The following is a 20,162-nucleotide window of genomic DNA, read 5'->3' as shown; positions in this document are numbered from 1 at the left end:
GTTCCCTGTGTGAGAGCACAGGCACTTTGCATTCAGCTCCTCAGCCTGGATTGCAGCTGGCGTTTCCATGCTGCTTGCAGAGAGCCGTGACTTCCTCAGCTGTAACCCAAAACTTTCTCCTCCAGAAAGCACCTGGTGAGCCCACAGGGCTGGGAGAATGCTTCTGCTGCACCTTATATCTCGTCCCCATCAGCATCCCAACTGTTGTCAGGAGCACCCTCCTGACTGGGAGCAGCCCATTTCCATCAAGAGCTGAATTTTGATTGATTAATGTCATTTTGGGTCACTGGAGGGTGGCTGTGGTGTCCCAGGCTGTCAGCACAGAGGGAATGCAGTGAGCCTGTCATGTTGTTACCCAGTCTGCATCCAGAGAGCCGTGTGCTGCTGCACCCCCCATGCACTGCAGAGCTGCTCATCCTGCAGCTGTGTAACCATGGCAGGCTCCAGTGGAAAGGTGAGCAAAGCTGCACCCAAAGCTATATCCACAGCCAGCTCCAGGCACTGGGGTGCTGCTGCCCACCACATGCAGTGGCTCCCTTGGGACTGGGGGGGATGGAAGAAGACCCTGTAGAGTCTGCTGTGGTGTAGACTAGAAGGAGCTGCATTGTGCCTGAGTCCATACTGCAGCCACTGTCTGTGTGTTCACTTCGGTAAGCTGGAGCTGACAGACCAAGTTGTGAAGTCCTACTGTGCACAGTCACTTGAGACTCCTATAGGGGCTGTCAGTCTCAAAGTACTGGTGTAATTCCAGTGCAAAATCCTAATCCAAAACCCTTCCTGTGTTTTCGGCCGGCTGTGGGATCCCTATCCCAGAACTATTGCCATCACACAGACTGGTTTTTCTGGGACACACCACCCTGAGCCTGCTGCAAAAGTCCCTGAGGCTATGCAGACACTGGGTTACTGTTCCAGTCCCCAACCAAGATCCCTACATCTCCTAGTCCTTGCCCAGCCTCGTGTCACGCACTTCCCTCTTGCTTTGCATCAGAGGTTGCCTGGGCTTGAGCTCCAGGAACAGGAAGATAAATCTGAGCCTACATAGACCTTCTTTTCACATGGTGAAAAATTATTTACACTTGGGTTGGGATTTGCTGCTCTACTAATTTCGTTGTCTCCTCGTTTGCCTGTTTGTCCCACATTCCACACAGTGTTTCCTCCCTCCCTCCCCCTTCTTTCTCTTGCTGCCCTCTCTCCTCCTCCTGGCTGGCCAGGTTAGGCAGATGCAAGAAGAAGATGCACAGGGAAGACAATCCACCAACTCAAATATCACTGAGTTTTACAGAAAAAGGGGGAAACAGAGGCAAAACTAAATGACCTTTAAAACAAGCAAGTTCTCAGGTTCCCTCCCCCACCCAGAAGTGGCTCCTCTGCTCTATGATAACCTTCTCCTCCCTGCCCCAGCATTTATTTATAAGTACTATCAATAATTAAGAAGCTGCCTGCCTGCCTGCCTGCTTGCTTCAGCTGCAGTGTTGACAGAGGCATTTCTGACGTTTCCTGGCTCAGCCTGGCTGCTTTGCTCACTTGGGCTTTTAATTTTCTTCCCCTGCCTTGTTAGAAACACAGGAATCACCCACCTGGAACAGACTGGACATCCAGAGAGCCAGGAGAGCTTCCTGCTGGAGCTGGTTCCCCCAAGATTGACCCAAAAGTTGCTGCTTTCACAGCACTGCAGCAGCAGGATGAGCTGGGATGTCTGGGGTGTCCCCACCATGGGCACCACTCCTACCTACCAGGGTCAGGGTCTGGGAGAAGAGACCCCTCTGTCCACATCTGAGGGGCATGGAGCTTGCACACTGGCATTTCTGTGTGGAAAAGACAGCAAGTGAGCACTCTGCAGCTGAGGTTCCCAGCCCTGGGGGAGCAGCATCAGCCTGGGCACCCAGCCAGGGAGATGGAAGGAGAGACCCACCAAGCAGCACAGCCAAAAACCACAGCTGAGCAGGATGAGCTGGCCCTAGCAGGCAGAGCCAGAGGCCTTTCAATAGAGGGGGACAGCTGGACATAGAATCAGGGATGGAAAGATTTACACTAGTCCAGAGGAAGCACCACAGGGCAAAACCCAGGGACAGAGCAGGCACAGAAACAGCAGCTGGGCTTGGCACATTGCTGGCACTGCAAAAGTCCTTGGGAACACTCCAGGTTGCTCCTTGCAGGTTCATAAGCACCCTGCAGGCATCAGGCAATCTCTGACCCTTGAACAAATCCTCAAGTGTAGGGTTTCCAGACAGCCTGGCTCAGCAGCTGCAGGCAGAGCCTGCAGCATGCCAGCCCAGCTCCCTTTGCCAGTGCAATCTGGGTGCAGCAATGGGGCACAAGAGTGAAGCCCACTGGTTTTCCCTGAGCTGGCCTTGATGCCCCTGGACATGGCAGAGACTTTCAGGGAGGCAGTGGCAGAGAGCTGCAGCGGGGACATCTGGCAGCATGCACCCAGCTCCCCCCAGCACACAGCAGCATGCTCCAGCAGCTGAGCCCTGAAAGGGAACACCAAGGGGACTGTGGCTCTGCCATGGCCCCCATCCCCTGCAGTGAGGCCAGGGAGTGCCCGGGAGCTGGGCACAGCAGCAGGGAGCAGATCTGTCACAGAGCATGGCTCTGGAGGGACAGTGATGGCAGCTGGCAGCTCCACAGCTCTACCAGTGCTGGGCTCCGCTGGGTCGGGCAGAGGGCACCAAAGGACAGTGTCAACTCAGCAGCCCTTGGCACACAAGCTCCCAGGCTGTCCTGTCCCATCAGTGTCCCATCCCACCACAGAGACCGTCCCGACATTGTTCTTGCTGTGACGGGGTGAGCAGGGCTCCTTCTGCTCCTGCCAGCTGCCCTACTCCAGGCCCTGCAGCTCCTGAGACAGGATATATGGAGCTGCTCCTGGGAGACACCAAGGGTCTGAGAGATGGAAAATGTGCCTCCTTCCCCATGTGCCCCCAGCTGACTCCCCTCCCACTCCTCTCCTCCTTCTTCTGGGAGCGTCCCCAGCCTCCAAGGGAAGGGGTGTCTACTTGTGAGGGGTGTTGGTTGTTCCCTCTGCAAAAGGTATCACAGCCAAGCTGGCCTTGAAGGTAAATAAGGCAAGCAGGGAGGATGCCCTCATTTCAAATATAATAAGGACCATGGACCTCTGAGCTGCTTTCTGGTGGCCACACAAGGGAAGGATGATGCACTTCCTGCTCTGCGATTTTCAAAATCTCATGGTGCACTATCTGTGCTGTAGGACCTGATTCTGCTTCATGTCCCTCTAGACCACACTGTTGCAAGCACTTGGATTTATCTAAATTGGGGCAGGGAGGGGAATGACACAGAGTCACAAGCTAAAATGCAAATCATGGATCATCTTGTGAGGAAAAAGACACCATGCAAAACCAATGGATCATCTCCATGAGTGCTGGAAAACAGCCTCCCACTAGCTCTCCTCCCCAGCCTGGTAAGAGAAAAGCTTCACACCTGCTCTGAATGTCGTGAAGTCTGCAACAAGCCCAGACAGGAATAGAAGTCACTAGCTAGAAGCTTTCCCTCCTCCAACCAAATATGCAGCCAGCTCTCTTCTCCTGCATGGCACCCCAGCCTGGCTCACGTGCCCCCTGCCAAGTTGGCTGAGTGGGGATGCTGCATCTCCCTTCATGGAGCCCTGCAGCCAGCAGCCAGGGGACAGGGCAGGGCAGATGTGACCGGCATAGCCAAAGGAAGCTGGCCACAGCTGGCAACCTTGGCAAGGACAAAACAGTACCCCATTCACTGGGAAGTGAGGAGGAGGGCTAGCAAAATCTCAGTGATCAGCATTTCCCTCGTGACCTGCCCTCTTGCAGCAGGATGCATCTCATATCTTCTGTCTATGTCTCCTCCTGGATCCTACTAAGGGTCATGTCTTCCTCATCCCCTCCAAGGAGCTGAGTGACAGCAACCTGGCAGTGAGGAGACACATGCTCCAGGGACAGGACCTGTGGGGATTGCTGTGACACTGTAGTGACAGCAGAGACCCCAGAGCTGAGGCAGTATTAATGGAGATGCCCATCCTTGAATATCAAGAAGACCAGCAAAAAGGGTCAGAGTCCCTCCAGGAAAAGGAGGGGTTACTCAAGAGGGAGCCAGTTCAGAGCCAAGAGCAGCAGGCACTGTGCTAACACAGCTATCTGAAGTAGAAACGCTGGGAATATCTGAGCACATCCTCCCTGAGCTCCTTCTGCTGTCCAAACCCCATGCTCCCAGCAGGACTCACAAATAGGATCTTTCTGCTGCCCACAGCCTCTGTGACCCACTTTCTGGTAGAGCACTTGCTCTGTTTTTCCCCTCCTCCTCTTTCTCGTTTCAATATAGGGGGCCTGGGCACTTGCCCTGCCCAAGAGGAGCCTGCTAAACCTTCAGACCTGCAGCCCTGTAACTACCTTTGCAGGCAGTTACCCAGTGCTGGGGAACAACTGCAGGCAAATCAGAAATTTTCCAACAAGGAAAGAAGGTAGCAGGGCCAGGGGAGCATGGAGGAAGCAGTGGCTGTGGCTGTGTCTCAGCATTGGCTGTTAATTATAACACAGAGCTGGGCACACAGGGGAGCTTCAGAGTAGGTCCTCTCTTCCCTGGCACCCCTTGCTCCAGGGTTGTGCCAATGCCTCCCATGTCAATCCCACTGCAATTGGGGCTGAAGACCACAGGAGCTGGCACAAACCCGGCAGCCTGAAACCTGGCAGTGCTGGTTCTCTGTCTCTTTTCTGTAGATTGAAGGGTGGAGAGAAAGGGAGGGGAGCCTGGCACAGCTCCTTCTCGAGCCTAGAGTGCCATCTGGCACTTGGATACAACACAAGGGGCTGAGTGGGAGTCAGCAGAGGGACTTGAAACTTCTGGTCTGACGTTGGAGAGATCTCAGAGAGAGGGAAATAGAGAGGGCTCCAGAAGCAAGGAGGCAGGGGTTTGCAAATGGGAACCAGAAGGTCCCTGGGCACAGATCCTGCCTGCTGGAAGGCTTTTTTTATTCAGTCAAGAAAACATATGATCTGGGGAAAAAGCTATTTAAAAACTAAGAGGCAAGTGAACTGTCTTGCCTGGGAAGTATCAGCTTGGCAAGATGGGGCAACCTTTTCCTTCTTGAAGGGAAGAAGCTCCCATGGTAGAAAGTGTTACCAGCGGCTAAGCTGAACCAAGAAAGGAAAAATCCTCTTTTCAGGGAGCTGTAAAGAATCATTGGGGCACTGTGGCAGTTCAGGTGGGCAGGACAGCACAGAGGTGGGGTTATGAAGTGCAGCCTTGCCAAGCATCTTGGGCAAACACTAATGCAGAGGATATCCTGGCCCAGAGCCAGAGTCTGGGATGTACAAGAAAGATTTAACAGCCATCTACATCTGCTTCCATCTACTTGGAGGTGATTCCTAGGAGGCACAGCCTCCCGGTGGATGGAGAACACCTCCTGCACTATTTATGCAGTATTTTTAAGTAACCTCAATGAAGGAAACTTTCCTGCTTCAGAGTTCAGGCCAGAGGTGCACTGGTGTGAGAAGAACAAAAACATCCCCCTTGTGCATGTCATTTCCCAATTAACCCAATGGCAGCCAGACTGTGCCCTGCTGAAGACGGGGGCAAGTCCAGGGATATTCTGGGACTGGTTTTGCACCAGCAAGGGAGGAAGGATACCCCATTTTCACAAACCTTGGTGTGATGCATGATGATGGAGATGCCAATTATAACAACAGGTCAGATTGCCTGATTATTTATTCCCCTGCTTTGTTTCTGTAATTAATCCCAAAGAGAGAGCATCCAAGCCACCCGCACCCTCAGCCTGTGGTGGGATCATTTATCTCAGCCCCCATGGGGCTCCTGTGTGCCACTGGAAAGGCCAGGCTGAGGGGAGTGCTGCAGTCATCAGCTGGCAGCCTCTGCCTCCTGCCCTGTGCCCAGCATCCATGAGCAAGACCTGTGGGATGTCCTGGGGAGATAAGCCTCCAGTCCTGCTGTCAAGTTCTGTTCCCCACAGAGCCAGTGCAGGCAGCAGATGGGCTGGTCTCTCCCAGCCAGCACAGGCAAGGGGGCTGGAAGGTAGGAGGTAGAACCAAATCCAGTCTCATTAAGGGTAATTACCATTCATCCCAGGAAGCAGTAGGGAAAAGAGCCCACGTTCTCCCCATCTATTAATAGCTGTCAGCAGCTGCATGGTTCCTGCTGTGACCCAGGGAGAGCAGAAAGCTTTGGGAGAGCAGCAGCACAGAGAGCATCCTGCTCCCCCATCCTTCAGCCCTGGCTGTACAGGGGCAGTTTTCCTCCTTCCAGGATGTCATTTGTTTTGCTGCTTCCCCCAGGACTCCAGGAACTGCTGGCTGCTTGTAAGCAGTGTTTTCCAGCAAGACCTGCAGGGAGCCAGCCAGAGAAGAGCCTGTAAATAGAACTTTGGAGCCAGTCCCTGTTCCTCACTATCCTCAATTTTCTGAATCCTGCCCAGTTTTGGCAACTTTCTGTTCTCCTCATTGAAAGGGTAGGAGCCATTAATGAAAAAGGACTCCACCAGTGCTGAGGACAAACCTTGCTGACTCCTACCCCAATGCATCCCTTTGGTGTCAGGCAGACATCAAACACCAATAGGCTCCTCTCAGACCTGACCTTCAGCTGTGCCCATGGTTCTTCCCCACAGAGAGATGAACCACATCTGACAGATGGAGGTTGCCTTGCTGCAGGCATCAGCTAGAGAGGATACCCCACACGGAGGACAGGACTAAAAGGAAATTATATCCTGGACTGCTTTGATGGCTTCTGGCCTTGTGAGGACATGGGGGGCTGCAGGAGATGCACTACCAGAGCTGATCAGGAGGACACAAGCACAGAGAGGGTTTCTTTCATTCCTTCTACCTCCAGCTGCCACTGCAAACAAACAGCCTGCTACTTGCTGTGGGCAGAAAGCTCACCAGATGTGTTCCTGCAGTCCCTAAGGAGACAGGTGGTGCTGGTGTAACTGGAGAGAAGGAAGGAAGATGGAAAGGTAGAGGGAGAGGAGAAATGCTTGGCTGCAGATGTGTTGGTGGCTGGCAAAGCTATGAGGATAATGTTTTAGTCCATCATGCTAGGACACTAAAAAAGGTTGTCATCCTACAGCCATAGCTCTGTTTCCAGAACAGCACCTGGATCTTCACATTAGCAGCAGAAGATGTGTTCCTCTTACACAAGGCACAGCAGGACCTGGCTCCTGTCCAATTTATTTGTTGTGATATGAGGTTTGACTGTTGTTGCACTGTCCTCCAACTTCAGGCAAAGCTGGCAGAGCTGATAATGCACAACACCATCACAGGTGCTGTCTGGGGGAAATCTGAGATCTGGTAGCTGGAGGGATACAGAGGGCACTTGGGGTCTGCTGGTAGGACAGTGCTCTAGTCACTAGAGCCAGGAAGCAGCACTTTCCCTCATCCTCACTCTCAGATGCCAACAGTGGGGATGGGAATGGATGCAATGTTTTACCCTGCATCCCTGTTCCACAACATTTAAGGAGCAACTGCACACTCCACTGGGAACAACACTCATCTGTATGCTTGTGGAAATAAATGCTAAAGTAGAGAAAGAGTTAACATAGCTATTTTTTGACTACCACTACTTCTTCTCAGCATATGATTCAACACCTGATTGCATCAATTTTGACAACTGACTGCAATATTGGGCACTGTTATCTCTGGGAATCAATGACTGGGTAGACACAGCCGGACTCTGTCGGACTGTGAAGTCTCCAAAACATGACATTTGCATTATATTGGCCACAAGGTGGGCTAAAAACGTCACTGTTGATGGCTTTCTGAAGGCTCAACTGGGAAATTGGTCATTGTTATGCTGATAACTCAGGAGTGCTGTTTCTGTGGATCTGGTTTGGCTATCTGCTTTGCAATTCAGCAGTCTGACCAAATATGTGATTGGAAATCAGTGCAAGAGAAAATATCTCTCCTTTTATGTTGCTCTCATTTCTGCTTTTCAAGGTCTCAAAAGCCCTGGGGATGTGTTCCCAGGAGTAACATGGTCAGTGTGAAGGGCTTTGCAAAGCTTCTGACTACCCCACTGTGTTAAACACCAGCTTGACTCACAGGCAGTGTCACTGTCTTCTGGGGAGTTGAGTGACAGAATCAGGCCACACCTAGAAAAAGAAGTGCATTGCTGGCAAGGTCTAACTTTCCATCTTTGAAATTTACAAAGGAAACCTCAGAGTCTTGATTTTTTTTTTTTTTTTTTTTTTTAATCTATGCCTGTTTGCATTTATTGTTTTGTTGCTGAGCCTTTGGGGTGATCTGGGATCATGCTTTTAACATCTTCTTCATGACCAGGAGGTAAATTTTATATGAAAGTCAGCACAGCTCCCTAAAACTGCCAGCTATTATGGGACTTGCAGGACTATCATGAGAGCTGGCACCAGTGTTATGTATGCTCCCACAGGGCACAGGCTGGCTGCACTCCTCTTGTGCCTGCTACATCAGCATTCCAAAGGAGCGAAAGAAAAACTTGTTTCAGGCTGGAAATGCCCTGGCAAATACTGCAGTGCTTAGATCTGAAACGGGAAAGAGGAGATGCATGTTTTCATCCCCTTGTTTACTCTACTCCACAGCATGATACGTGCCTTGATGAGGATTCTGGTCTTTCCTCACCTCTGTAGATGATGCTTAACAGCAGAAAGGAAAACAAACAGGTCAAGGAGAAGAGACCAGATGGACAAAGACCTTGTTGTTGAAGAACTCCAAGCGGAGCTCTCAGATTTGCTTTCCTCCCCCTCAAACCTATCTGTGATGTCGTTCTGTCCCAAAACACGAGGCCTTGAAGCGAGCCCGTTTCAGGCACACATAGCCTACCTTTAGCTATACAAAAACATGCAACAAAACGGGAACCCTGAGGACAGCAATGCATTCACTCTTTGAGCACTGACGGGCACCGAGCCATGGCACCGCACACGGTGCTCCGTCCTTACCGAGCCATGGCACCGCACACGGTGCTCCGTCCTTACCGAGCCATGGCACCGCACACGGTGCTCCGTCCTTACCGAGCCATGGCACCGCACACGGTGCTCCGTCCTTTCACGGCAGCTGCTGCCGCACGAGCCCCTCGAGCCCGGCCGGGGGTCGCGGCCTGCGGCGGCCCCGCCCCGGTAACGGCCGCGGCCCTGGAGACGGCGGCGAGCGCGGGGCTGCTCCCGGCGCCGCTCGGGTCCCGGTCCCGGCGCCGCTCCGGTCCCTGCCCGCAGCAGCAGCAGCAGCAGCACAGAGCCGGCAGCCGCGTCCCCGGGCCCAGCGCTCCGGAGGGCCCCGCGGCGGTGCCCGCGGGTCGCAGGTGTGACTCGTAACGGGGCTGAGCCGCTCCCTTCCCTCTCGGGTCTCCGGGCGGCGGGGGGAGCGCGTCCCACGGCGCTGGGCTGGCGGGGCCGCGGCCATCCGGGCGTGCTCCTTGTGCCCCCGGGGAAGGGACCCCGAGCCGAGCCGCCCGGGGCTGCGGTGGAGCACAGTTCTGGCCCTTCGCACCGCCAGGATTACCGCGGTGACATTAACCAAATTCCCAAACGGCCAGCTGGCCTCACTCAATCTCCCATTACAGACAAATTTCATTATATCCCAAGCTAAATAGATTCCTCTTTTTTTTTTTTTTTTTTTTTTTTTTTTTTTTTTTTTTTTTTTTTTTTTTTTTTTTTTTAACTCACTTAAAGCCCATTGCAGTGTCTCAGTGCCTGGATTAGCCTGCAACACAGTGTCCTAATGCACACTTAGCCTTTGGAAGTGCCACAGCACATGGCAGGTCCCCACAGGTGTCAGTGGGATCAGCGGTGTTAGCCAGACTCAGCATCACTTGCCTGGACTACAGGTAGCAGCATTAAGGTCAGCACACCTGCAGAACAAATGGAATTTTCAGGGTGCTACTGCAGTGGCCCAAGAGCTTCCTCAATTAATGGGCAGACAGAGTTTCAGTGCAAATGCAATCTTCGCTGGAGCATAATCACCCTCAGAAATAATTTATCCTGCTCTTACAAACTCTCCAGTGAGTGCAGTGTTTACAGTTGTTTCGTTTCTTGGATGTCTGTAATGCAGGTAGGAGCATGAGCCAAAGGTCACCAGTTTCCATGCAGCTCTTCTTTTCTGGTCTCTCTGGGATTTGGTGTGAATGAAAAGAGCAAAAATCTTTTCTTTCCAGATCAAAACAGGTTCAGCAGAAGAAGGTTTGTTAGGCATGTTAGTAGCAGCAAAATTTGTTTGTGTGAGTAGATTTCTGTCAGTTCCTCCCAGGGAAGTGTGATTTCCATTATGTTGTTTTTTTTTAAGCAGTTCTAGCATTGTTTACTTTTCAGTCTGATCTAGGTGCTAAATGACAAAAACTGGGAATTTACTACGTAGCTCTGTTCATTGTATATTGTCTAATAAAGTCTTTTTAGGATAGATGACTGATGTGTATTTAGAGTGGGTGGGAAGGAGCGTGCATTAACAGTGTTGACTTGGTTTACTGATAGTGAATTACAGCACTACCTCTATGTTTAAATATGTGCTTAGCAAACCCAGCTCTGGAAACTGGCTGAGAGTCAGCTCTGGCTGGGTGAGACTCGTGCAGCCGAGGCAGAGGGGGTGAGCAGTGAAGGAGGCCCTTCCCCTGGTGGCAAGGGCACCTGGCAGGTGTGTTCACCACGCTGGTGTGGTGGGAATGGATGTCCTGGGAGCAGTGGTTCAGTGTCAAACCTGGCACCACAGGCATGGGGTTGATCTGGAGGCTTTGCAGCCTTGCTCCTGTTGGCTTCGTGGTGAATGGCAAGTGGGCATGGTGGAGTCAGCTGAGCTGGCTGGGACCAGATCAAGGGAAAGCTGCTCAGCAGCCTGGGCAGCTCAGGCAGTCTCCTGCCCATTCAGCAGTGTGCCATGGGTTACCTACCCTCTGAAAATCAGTCTGCCATCGGAAAACACGCAATCCAATCATCTGCTGGAGCAGACAGGAAATAATCCTAGGCCACCAATGCTGCACTGGCTCTCCCCAACAGCTGGCCTTTAGTCACTGCTTCCAAAAGGTCAGGAAAGCCATCAGAAACTCCAGTCAGCTGTGGTTGGCCTGGGGGACAAAATGATACAGATGCTTTTTGAATAGGACAAAGGACTGAACAAGGAGAAAACAATTTTCCCGGGCACTTCTATTAATGCCACCTCACTGCCTTCTAGCTGTCTTTTGCCCTTCCACTGAAGCCCATAGAGCACCAGGAGCTGGGTCTCAGCTGGGTTAGTGTGCTGTGGGGAATCAGATCTCTTCCCCTGAAAGGTGGCCCATCATCATAGCATCTTTCTTAGGGGACAAGGACAGACCTTTGCAGGGAAAAGACTCCCAGCCCATCTTGAGAGCTTCCTACCACTCATTCCTTCTCCTTTCACATCCACCCTTCATCAGATCAGGCTCCCATTTTCTGCAGCCTTTGTCATCTGTACACTACTGCCTCCCAGGAAATACAGCTTCCCTGCCCTTGGCACCCTTCATCCTCTTGCTTTGGGCCAGAGAATGCCCTGCCACTGCCATCTCCAGCCTTTCCTGACTGTCACACTCGGGCCTGCCTCAAGTGCATTTGAAGAGGCCTTTGCTGACATATTTGCAGCAAGAATCATTTGCTCCTCTCTTCCAAACCTTTGCATTTCACAGATCCTCTCTCTCCCCTCTTTTGCAGACCCTTCCTCAGATGCCTTTTGGTGAGTGGGGGGATGGAGCAGAGGGAGTAAAGCTAGCAAAGCCAGCTCCAAAGCTTTCAGGGAGAGGGCAATGCTGATGGAAAGCAGCACCAGCTGGGAAAGCAGAGGTGAAAGGAGCAACCTGGTGCAGGGGGAGGGAGGAAGCACTAGGATGGTTCATCTAGGGACCACTGTCTGGGTCATATCCCTCACAAAAAGGAGCTGATTGGGATCAAACAGCCCTTCAGGTGAGGGATATGGTAACTAAATATACTTCATGGCAGTTATCCTTCCATAGGATCCTTGGACCCTGTGGTGATGTGAGGCCACCACTGCCCTGAGATATCCTCTTGGACTTGCAGGATGGTGTTCTCACCTCTGACATTGCCATCCACCTCTGCCACATGCTTCTTTCAGGGGTCCTTCAGCTTGTAACTGCCCAGCCCTGTGCTGCAGACATGTTAAATCCAGTTAGGCTCAGTAAGGATCACCATGGGTTTGTATGTCCTGGGCAATGCTCACCAGACCTAGATGTTCTTGTGAAACCCAGAACTTAAGTGGATGATTCCTTCCTGGTGGTTTTTCTGCCTCTTTCAGACTGGCTGGTTGGAGAACCATTAGGACTTCCAGGCAATAACCACACGTGAGATTCTGAGAGCACTGGCCTTGAGGTTGGAATAGGAAACAGCAAATGGAAAGGGAAAGCTCTGCAAAGTTAATAGGTCCAGGCCTCCTTCCTTCTGCTCCAGGCTTTTAGCTCATATGCTTAGGCTCAGTGTGGTCTGAACAGGTCTGACCCATCTCATCAGTTAATGGATGTTTGGAAGGAGTTCAGCCAGAGAATAATGGAGAAAAGCAGGAAAAGAATACATTTATAATGTATTCATCTGTAAAGCATCTGTCTTTAGAGAATCATAAGAACAGGCATATTGACTCAAACCGGGGATAGCTGGCCCAAAAACCCATCTCTGACAGTGGCTAGAAGCAGACACCTGGAGAAGAGTAGAAAAACAATGCAAGTGTGTGCTTTCCTCCAGCACTCTCCCCACCTCCACCTGTGTTCAGCTGCTCACACTGAGCCACATGACTTCTGTGTATTTCATCATTCTCAAAAGGGTTTCTCTTCCATGCATTTTTCTTAAGAATCTGCACACACTCCTAGCATCCACAGCATCCTGTGGCAAGGAATTCCTCAGTTCAACTGCAGCCTGTGTGAAGACCCCTTTGCTTTAAGCTTAGCTTCTGCCAGCTTTCCCTGTTACTTTTATTGGAAAAGACAGTAAACAATCAATTCTTGTCCATCCTCTTCAACAGCACTCTGAATTAACACCACGTTATTATCTCTTTATTGCATGTGGTGCCTGGAGACCTCTTTGCACAGGGCAGGGTATAAAGATGAGGCTGAGTAATAGTTGTTTGGCTGCAGTACTTCCAGTCCAAAGCAGAGGAGGCAGGCAAAGGGCAAGTGTGTTAGAGGAGAGCAGTGTGAGTTGACCATGAATATTGCTGGCTTCTTTCTAAAGCTGCCATTTTCTTTTGCAGGTAACCACATAGGGGTGACTCTTAAGGAATTTTCCCCTTGCTTCTCCTGAAGGAAAAGTAGGTCCTGAGCAAGGATGCAGCAGCCAGCAGATGATGACAAGAGCAGAGCCATTCCCTCGCCATGTTCACCTGAGGCCAGCCTGGCTGATGGCTCATTCTACACACGCCGCTGCATGACTGAGGATCCCAGCTGGTCCCTGGTCACTGTCCCCCACCTCACTGAGCTCTGCCTCCAGCACATTGCCCACAATTTCCAGAGTAAGTGGGAGCTCATTTACTCTAGGAATCATGGAGAGAGGGTCAGTCCCAGGGAGCAGAGGGTCAACAAGGCAGGCAGGTGCATCTGAAAGGCAGTGTGGCATGCAGCCCTGCCAAAGGAACAGATGGGGAGAAATATCCCTTCAGGCAGCCAGTTAAACAAACTGTTTAGTTGCTAAGTATGTATTTGTACACTCCAGGGGTGGCTGTAGTCCTCTGGGCTGCAGTCCAGGATGTGACTCTGTACTGACCTTGTTCTATCACATCTTCTTCCATCCATGCTCTTCTGGACTCCCCTCCACCATGACCAGGGCTGTGCAGTTGCTGTTTCCTGCTCTTGATTCATACAGATGTTAGAGTAGTGCTTCAGGGTGGAGCCCTGTTGTACTGAGTGCTGTACAAAGAGATGGAGAATTGCTTCCTGCCCAGAGGAACTATCCTCTCACTACTGTACTCACAGGCTCAGCCCTCCTCTATGACTCTTGGTGGTGATATGACAAGTTATATCCTCAGGCAGAGAATGTGCTTTTGAAGCAGGTGGACTGATGAAACACAGCAAAACAGAAGAAGCATGTCTCATCTGAGAACTGACTGGGAGAGGGAAAAGAAGGGCCTACCTGTCTTTTTGGCTGACTCAGTGAAGTGGCAGCAAAGACCAAAGATAGTTTTAAGGCTATGTCCACACTGGGACTGTCAGACAGTAGAGAGGAGCTCAGTGCTGCCTTATGCCAGGAGCTGATGGTACTTGAAGGTCTGAGCTGGAACAGCCTCGCAGTCCTAGCAGCCTGATCAGTCAGTTTAATGCCAAATGCATTGGACCTGCATTGTGCATGCACAAAAGAGTGTGTTCATTTTCATGGGGACCCTCATGCTGTTACCAGAGCTGTGAGGCAGCACCTTGTCCATGATGGGGTCTGAGTGAGCCTGAGTGAAGCCAGCCCAGCCCTCCCCATGTGTCCCACCTCTGCTTGTGTCATGGGACTTTGCAGAGGTCACTGCAGTGTCAGCTGTGAGACACTGGAAAATAGACTCCAGGAAGAGGCTGTGGTAAAACTGTCAGTGTCCTTAGGAAGGGAATGCCCCAGAAACAGGGGAAATATAAAGCTAACCCTTCTTTGTGTTTCATAATCTGGTTTCTCATGCACGGATAGGTTTCTCCACTGATGATTTATGTTACTCAACCCAACTGTGTACACGTAACCAAATATTCATGGTGTGAGTACACATGGCTTTTGTCTGGCATTTCTTGCCACAAAAAACTTTCACCAGAGAAGCTGAGACTAAGGGAAAGAGACTCAGGGGAAAGAGTACCTGGGAAAACAGAACTTTTATTTAAACAAGGTGGACCTAAAAGCTAGGAGTGTGCCTCAGCAAAAAGGAACAGGAATCAATTTGAGGTAAGACCAGTTTTTGAATTAAGATAAATAAGCACAAGGACCTGCATGAAAAGCACACAGTTGTTCTCAAATACTGTTCTTCAATATGCTTAGAAACCAAAAGGGAGAAAGTTCAGCAAATGGCAGGCCAAGCTCTCCCAACACTGTAAGCCTGAATTTGTTCTCTTGGGAGCAGAATTCCTGCTTTGAATATAAACTGCATTCAAACTAAGTTTAAATGGTGAGCTCAGTTCCTGGTGCAGTTCCCAAATATTATGAGAGTAAACCCAATTATGCTGATGTTTCATTGTAAAAGTTAGAAATAATATATGGAAATGTACAAATGAATCCTACATGTCTTCTGCCAACTTAGCTCTGTGCTCCAGCTTCTGGCAACTGAGGAGAGAGCCAGTGTCATCAGAGGGAAGGGCATGGGCACAGAGCTGGGAGCCCGGGCAGAACCATAGTGCCAGCAATTGTTCCTATGCCCTGACCAACCTCTCATTCTTTTTATCTCTTCCAGACAACCCTATTTTGAGCTGTCTTCCGCCCGAGGACCAAAAGAAGGTGGTAGACAGGCTCTCCACCAGCCTTCCACTCACTGTGACTGCCAACATAGTAAGCCATGAGGACTACTGGGAGAGGTGCTGCAAGGAGCGCTGGCAAGTGTGCGACGTCTCCAACTATGGAGACAGCTGGAAACGGATGTTCTTTGAACGTTACCTGGAGGAAATTCTGAAGTTTTTCATCCCTAACACTACAGATCCCAATCAGGTCCTGGAGCTCATCCCGCTCTGCCAAGGCTACGTGCGGAAACTGGAGATCGACCAGTTCCTGCCACCTTTGCGGGTGGATCACAAGGAGGAGAGCAATGACCTCTCTGACACAGAGGATGAGGCTGAGCTTGGCGAGGTCTACATGCACCACTACAACCTGAAACATCTCATTACTGCTTTCCCTCACCTTGAAGAGCTTCATCTCACTTATGGTGTGAAGAGCTGTGGCATGAACTTTGAGTGGAGCCTCTTTAACTTCACTGAGCTGGACTGCTCCAACTTGGCTGCTGCAGTGAAGATGTGCCGTAGCTTGAAAGTAATATACCCCAAACTGAACCTTACTCCCTCAGCTAGATCTTAAAACTGCCTGTGGATAGAAATACAGGGACCAGGTTTGCTTGCTGGTAGCACCCTTCCTTTTGCAAGTTACAGACCCTGTCAGAGTGCAGAGATGTTAACCTGCTGGCCTAGTGCTGGGAAAAAGACCTCATAAGGAATTTTTGGTAGTAAATGCTCAGTAAATGCATGTCAGCCTCTCCCAGGGGAGCAGAGACCACCAAGAACAGCGTGGGGAAACACTCACATTTACCTTGGAGCAATAAGGAATTTTCCTCCTAAGCACTAACAGTATATCAGCTCTGTGGCAACTGCAGTGCAGATAGTCAGCCCCTCCAAAACATCAGTGGGCATTGCTATCCAGAGTGCAGCCAGAGTGAGCTGGATGAACTCCCCACAGACTGGCATGCTTTGGGTAACATGGATTCCAGAAGAGAAATTACCTCTCCTGCGGCTGTTGAGATGCCCCAGCTACACAGGACATTGTGCTATGGTTACCACTGGTGCACATGTTCATTCAGACAGGTTTAACTGTGATCTGGGGTGTGTTCTGCTGCTAGTTGCTGCAGATGTTTGGACAGCTTTATCTTGCTTTAATTTAGCCCCCAGCTAGAGATCTTGTGCAGTCAGAGGAGAGGAACAGACATTTCCAGGAGGCAAACCCTTCTTCCCTAGATAGGCAAGGGACATCAGTGGCATGCCCTGCTTTCTGCAAGTTTCTGCCCACTAGGAAAGCAATTGAGCCTGCTAGCTAAAGGTGTCTGAAGTGAAGGGAGATTAATCCTGTGGTCTGGTGGCCCATAGGCTTAATTCCATGATGATCTTGTACAGAGCTCAGTCCAAAGCATTGGCTGTTGTAGTGACCCTAGATTTTTATGCCCACAGGTATTCAAGCTGACACGAAGCAAAGTGAATGATGACAAGGTGAAGCTCCTGGCCCGTAACTTGCAGTATCACCCTTGCTTGTTGGAGCTGGACTTGTCCCACAATCTCATCGGGGACCACGGGGCACAAGCTCTTGGCAAGCTGATCAGCCACAGCAGACTAGAAACCCTCGTTCTGTGTAACAACCAGATCTGTCACCTGGGGGCTCAGGCTATTGCTCAAGGCCTGGCTGAGAGCTCCACCATGACCTCCCTGAATCTGCGACTCAACTTCGTGGAGGACAAAGGTGGGGAGGCAATTGGCCGTGCCCTGCTGACCAACACCAGCCTGAAGTCCCTCCATCTTGGAAGTAACAACCTGTCAGAGCCCACTGCAGCTGTGTTCTCCCAGGTCCTGGCTCAGAACACCACTCTGAGGAGCATCAACTTCTCATGCAACCACCTGAGGCTGGTAAGAGAAGCCTCTTCTCCCTGCAGCCTGTGAGCCTATGTGGTGGCCTTGCAAAGCAGATCCTGAGCCTCTCTCAAAGCCACAGAGGCAAACACATCCCTCACTTTGCATCTGTGCTATGATAACAATCAGTTGTGAGCAGGGAAGAGACTGTAGCAGATGTCAGGAAAGAGAAGGACACTCTCTCTGCATGAACATGCATTTACATTACCATTTACTTGTTACATCTAGCCCTGTTCTGAATCTGTCATTGAGGCTTTGGGCTTTTGGGCAGGGAGAGATTTTCCCCCCAAGGAAACTGAAAACCAGGAAGCAAGTCTGGGAAAAATCACAGACGTTTCGCACACGTGAGCGTAGTTAATGATAGGCGGCATGAGATGAGGGTCTCATGCATATCCTCTGTGCTTTGGATCTGCTGTGCCATCTGTCACTCAGCAGCACACAGATAGAGTCACCCTTCCCAGAATTTCTCCTGTCCATCACATGCTCAGAGGGGACTGTTGAAAATTGGCTTGGCTGTTGAGCTTCTTTAACTCACCCCAAGGCCTGGGAGCGATGTGGTGGGTCAGGAGAGTCGTGTCTGTGTGCTTGTAAGTGGCTCCTGAAACATAAGCTTACATTTTCTAGACAGAAGAGCATCCACAGATCTTACTACATCCCTAAGAGCTGCAGTATGCAACATGCCCACAAACCAGACCGCTCCTCTTCTGCTGATTAAAAAGAGCTTTAGAAATCTGAAACTAGACAGCCAAAAGCAATCATGCTGGCTTTTAAACTTTCTGCGCTGCCTCAATTATTCTCACTGTCAAATAAAGAGACAGCAAGACCAGCTGTCCCTGCTGGCAGGAATATTGGCATCGATGTTTGACAAGGGTTTTAAAAGGATTTGATGTCAGAAAACCTTTTGTGAGTTCTGAGTTTTATGGTCCTGGATGTGGAAAACCATTTGGATTTAATGATACAAGGGAGCAAAGGTTGGAAAGAATAGAAGGACTTTTGTTTAGTAAATAATAATCTCTATGCTTAGTATCTTCCTTCTGATAAGCTCTCCTGTTACCCATTTATGAAGTTCCATGGCAGCCCAAAAGGTGGCTGGTAGTATTATCTTTGGGAAAATAGGGGGTTTTGCACGACCTGCATTCAATTCTGACCTCTATACCCCATTAAAAAGACACCTCTTCCCAGTCTTTTTGCTCTGCCATTTTTGGCAAAAGGGTTAAGAGGCAGGGTTTTGGGATGAGGGGACCATCTGGATGGAGGAGAAGGGGCAGGAGGTATATTTGGTACCTGGAAGGGAATAGCAACAGTGGAAAAAATGCAAATTGTCACATCCCTAAATACCGTGCTTCATGTATGAGGGGGAAACGCCTCAGATTGGTTCCCTCCCTAAGGCTACATCACATTTTCTGTCTCATGCAGGCTGGTCTTCAGTTACATGAGATATTTCCCTCAGGAAAGCAAATCCAGCCTGGGAAATGGCATCCAGAGAGAAAACTGCCAGTTCTGGGGCTCTCATGACTGCCAAGATAAGGAGCAGCACTCTAATCCATTTGTCCCCAGCCAGCAGTAAGCTGGGAACCAGGGGACAAGGCAGAGCAGCCTCCTCTCAGGTTATCATTGCCAGATGTGTTATTAACCAGCATGAGCTTGAGAACTCCTGACATGGTACCCAGAGGGAGTCATTAGCATGTGTCACATCACAGAGAGCTGCATAAGGTTACACTCCTCCTCTGCACTTCTCCTGTGAGCAACATTTCGGACCTGGGTGGAGGCCTTTATCCCTTTTGGTACCATCTCATGGACCTCCCACTGAAGCAGCAGAGGTTGCCCTGGGGAGGAGGGAAAAGGAAATTCACTTCTGGTTTGGACCTTTAACCATCCCCTCTCATCCTTTTTTCAGGATGGTGGGAAGAAGCTGCTTGAAGGGCTGGCAAACAACAAGACACTGACTGAGCTCGATCTCCGCCACGCAGAGGTGGAACAGGAGGCTGATTTCCTCATTCACCAAATCGTGTGGGCCAATCGGGAAGCGGTGAGGCGGGGATCTCTGCAGCACCCCACCACTGAACCCCTCTGAATAAAGGGCTCCAGGGAGCAAGGAGCTCTGGGTGTGCACTCTTTTACTTCTGGGCTTGGTTTTATTTGCTTTTCTGAGAAACACTTAACTTGTGGCTGTCACCTCAGCCTTTCCCAGACCATCATCCAACCTGTGCCTTAACTGGAGACAGGCATTAGATCTTAAGGTACTGTAGTGGCACCACAGAGCAATCTGCCTCTCTCTCTGCACCCTAAATCTCACCTCCTGTAATGCTTTTATATGCAAGCTTAGCTCAGGCAACTGAATATTGGTTCACCTGTAAAGCAGCTAAGATGAAGTCTCTGCCACATAAATGGCCTAGTCCAGACCTAACTTTAAGGTTTTGCTGAAGAGGATGTAAGAGGCATAGAGGATTGAGGGAATGTTGTTTCTAGTTCCTCCACAGCTTTTTCTGGCTCTTGCTTTGCTCAATAATCTATTTGTATTTATAGTAAAATCTGTCTGGAGTCTGATATGGATGATGAAAAGTAAATACAAATAAATTAAATAAATCAGTAGGTCTCACCACCATGGTTTCCTCCTTTGGGTTGCTCTGCTTTTGATCAGTGCTAGTCTGCTTTGCAACAGGTGAATTCTTTACATAGAATGCTTGCCTTGCCTAGTGGTGCTCGTCTGTGCAAACCTGTCCAAAACAATCTGTGTTTTGCATAACTTCCAGCTAGAGGGGTCCCCTCAGGACTGCTGGCCCACATAGCTCACAAGTTTGGAAACAGTGCAGCTTCCTTTTGCTCTACAGTCTATAGTCACCTGAGGATGGGACAAGGCACATACTCGAGTGAGTTGGTCCACTCACCACCTGCTCAGGAAATATCAGAGAATT

General features: G+C 50.3%; 1 protein-coding gene across 1 annotated transcript; it reads left to right on the top strand.

The window, feature by feature from the left end:
- The first annotated feature begins 13,163 nt into the window (after positions 1-13,163).
- On the top strand, positions 13,164-19,342 carry DRC5 (dynein regulatory complex subunit 5). The gene is made up of 4 exons (XM_079298655.1): positions 13,164-13,421; positions 15,321-15,889; positions 16,795-17,244; positions 19,145-19,342. Exons 1-4 carry the CDS (start codon positions 13,238-13,240, stop codon positions 19,319-19,321), a joined length of 1,380 nt encoding a protein of 459 aa, XP_079154781.1. The 5' UTR covers positions 13,164-13,237; the 3' UTR covers positions 19,322-19,342.
- The last annotated feature ends 820 nt before the right edge of the window (positions 19,343-20,162 follow it).

This window comes from Erithacus rubecula (genome assembly GCF_903797595.1).
Source record: "Erithacus rubecula genome assembly, chromosome: 2".
In the NCBI taxonomy this organism is placed as follows: Eukaryota; Metazoa; Chordata; class Aves; order Passeriformes; family Muscicapidae; genus Erithacus; species Erithacus rubecula.
The sequence above is the reverse complement of the archived record's forward strand: the minus strand, read 5'-3'. Positions and strand labels throughout refer to the sequence as shown.

What these genes read in the sequence shown, in the direction of transcription:
- DRC5 (XM_079298655.1), top strand. Translation starts at nt 13,238, where the DNA reads ATGCAGCAGCCAGCAGATGATGACAAGAGCAGAGCCATTCCCTCGCCA. An exon ending in CATTGCCCACAATTTCCAGA is followed by an intron (nt 13,422 to 15,320) that starts GTAAGTGGGAGC and finishes TATCTCTTCCAG; the next exon opens with ACAACCCTATTTTGAGCTGT. An exon ending in CATGCAACCACCTGAGGCTG is followed by an intron (nt 17,245 to 19,144) that starts GTAAGAGAAGCC and finishes TCCTTTTTTCAG; the next exon opens with GATGGTGGGAAGAAGCTGCT.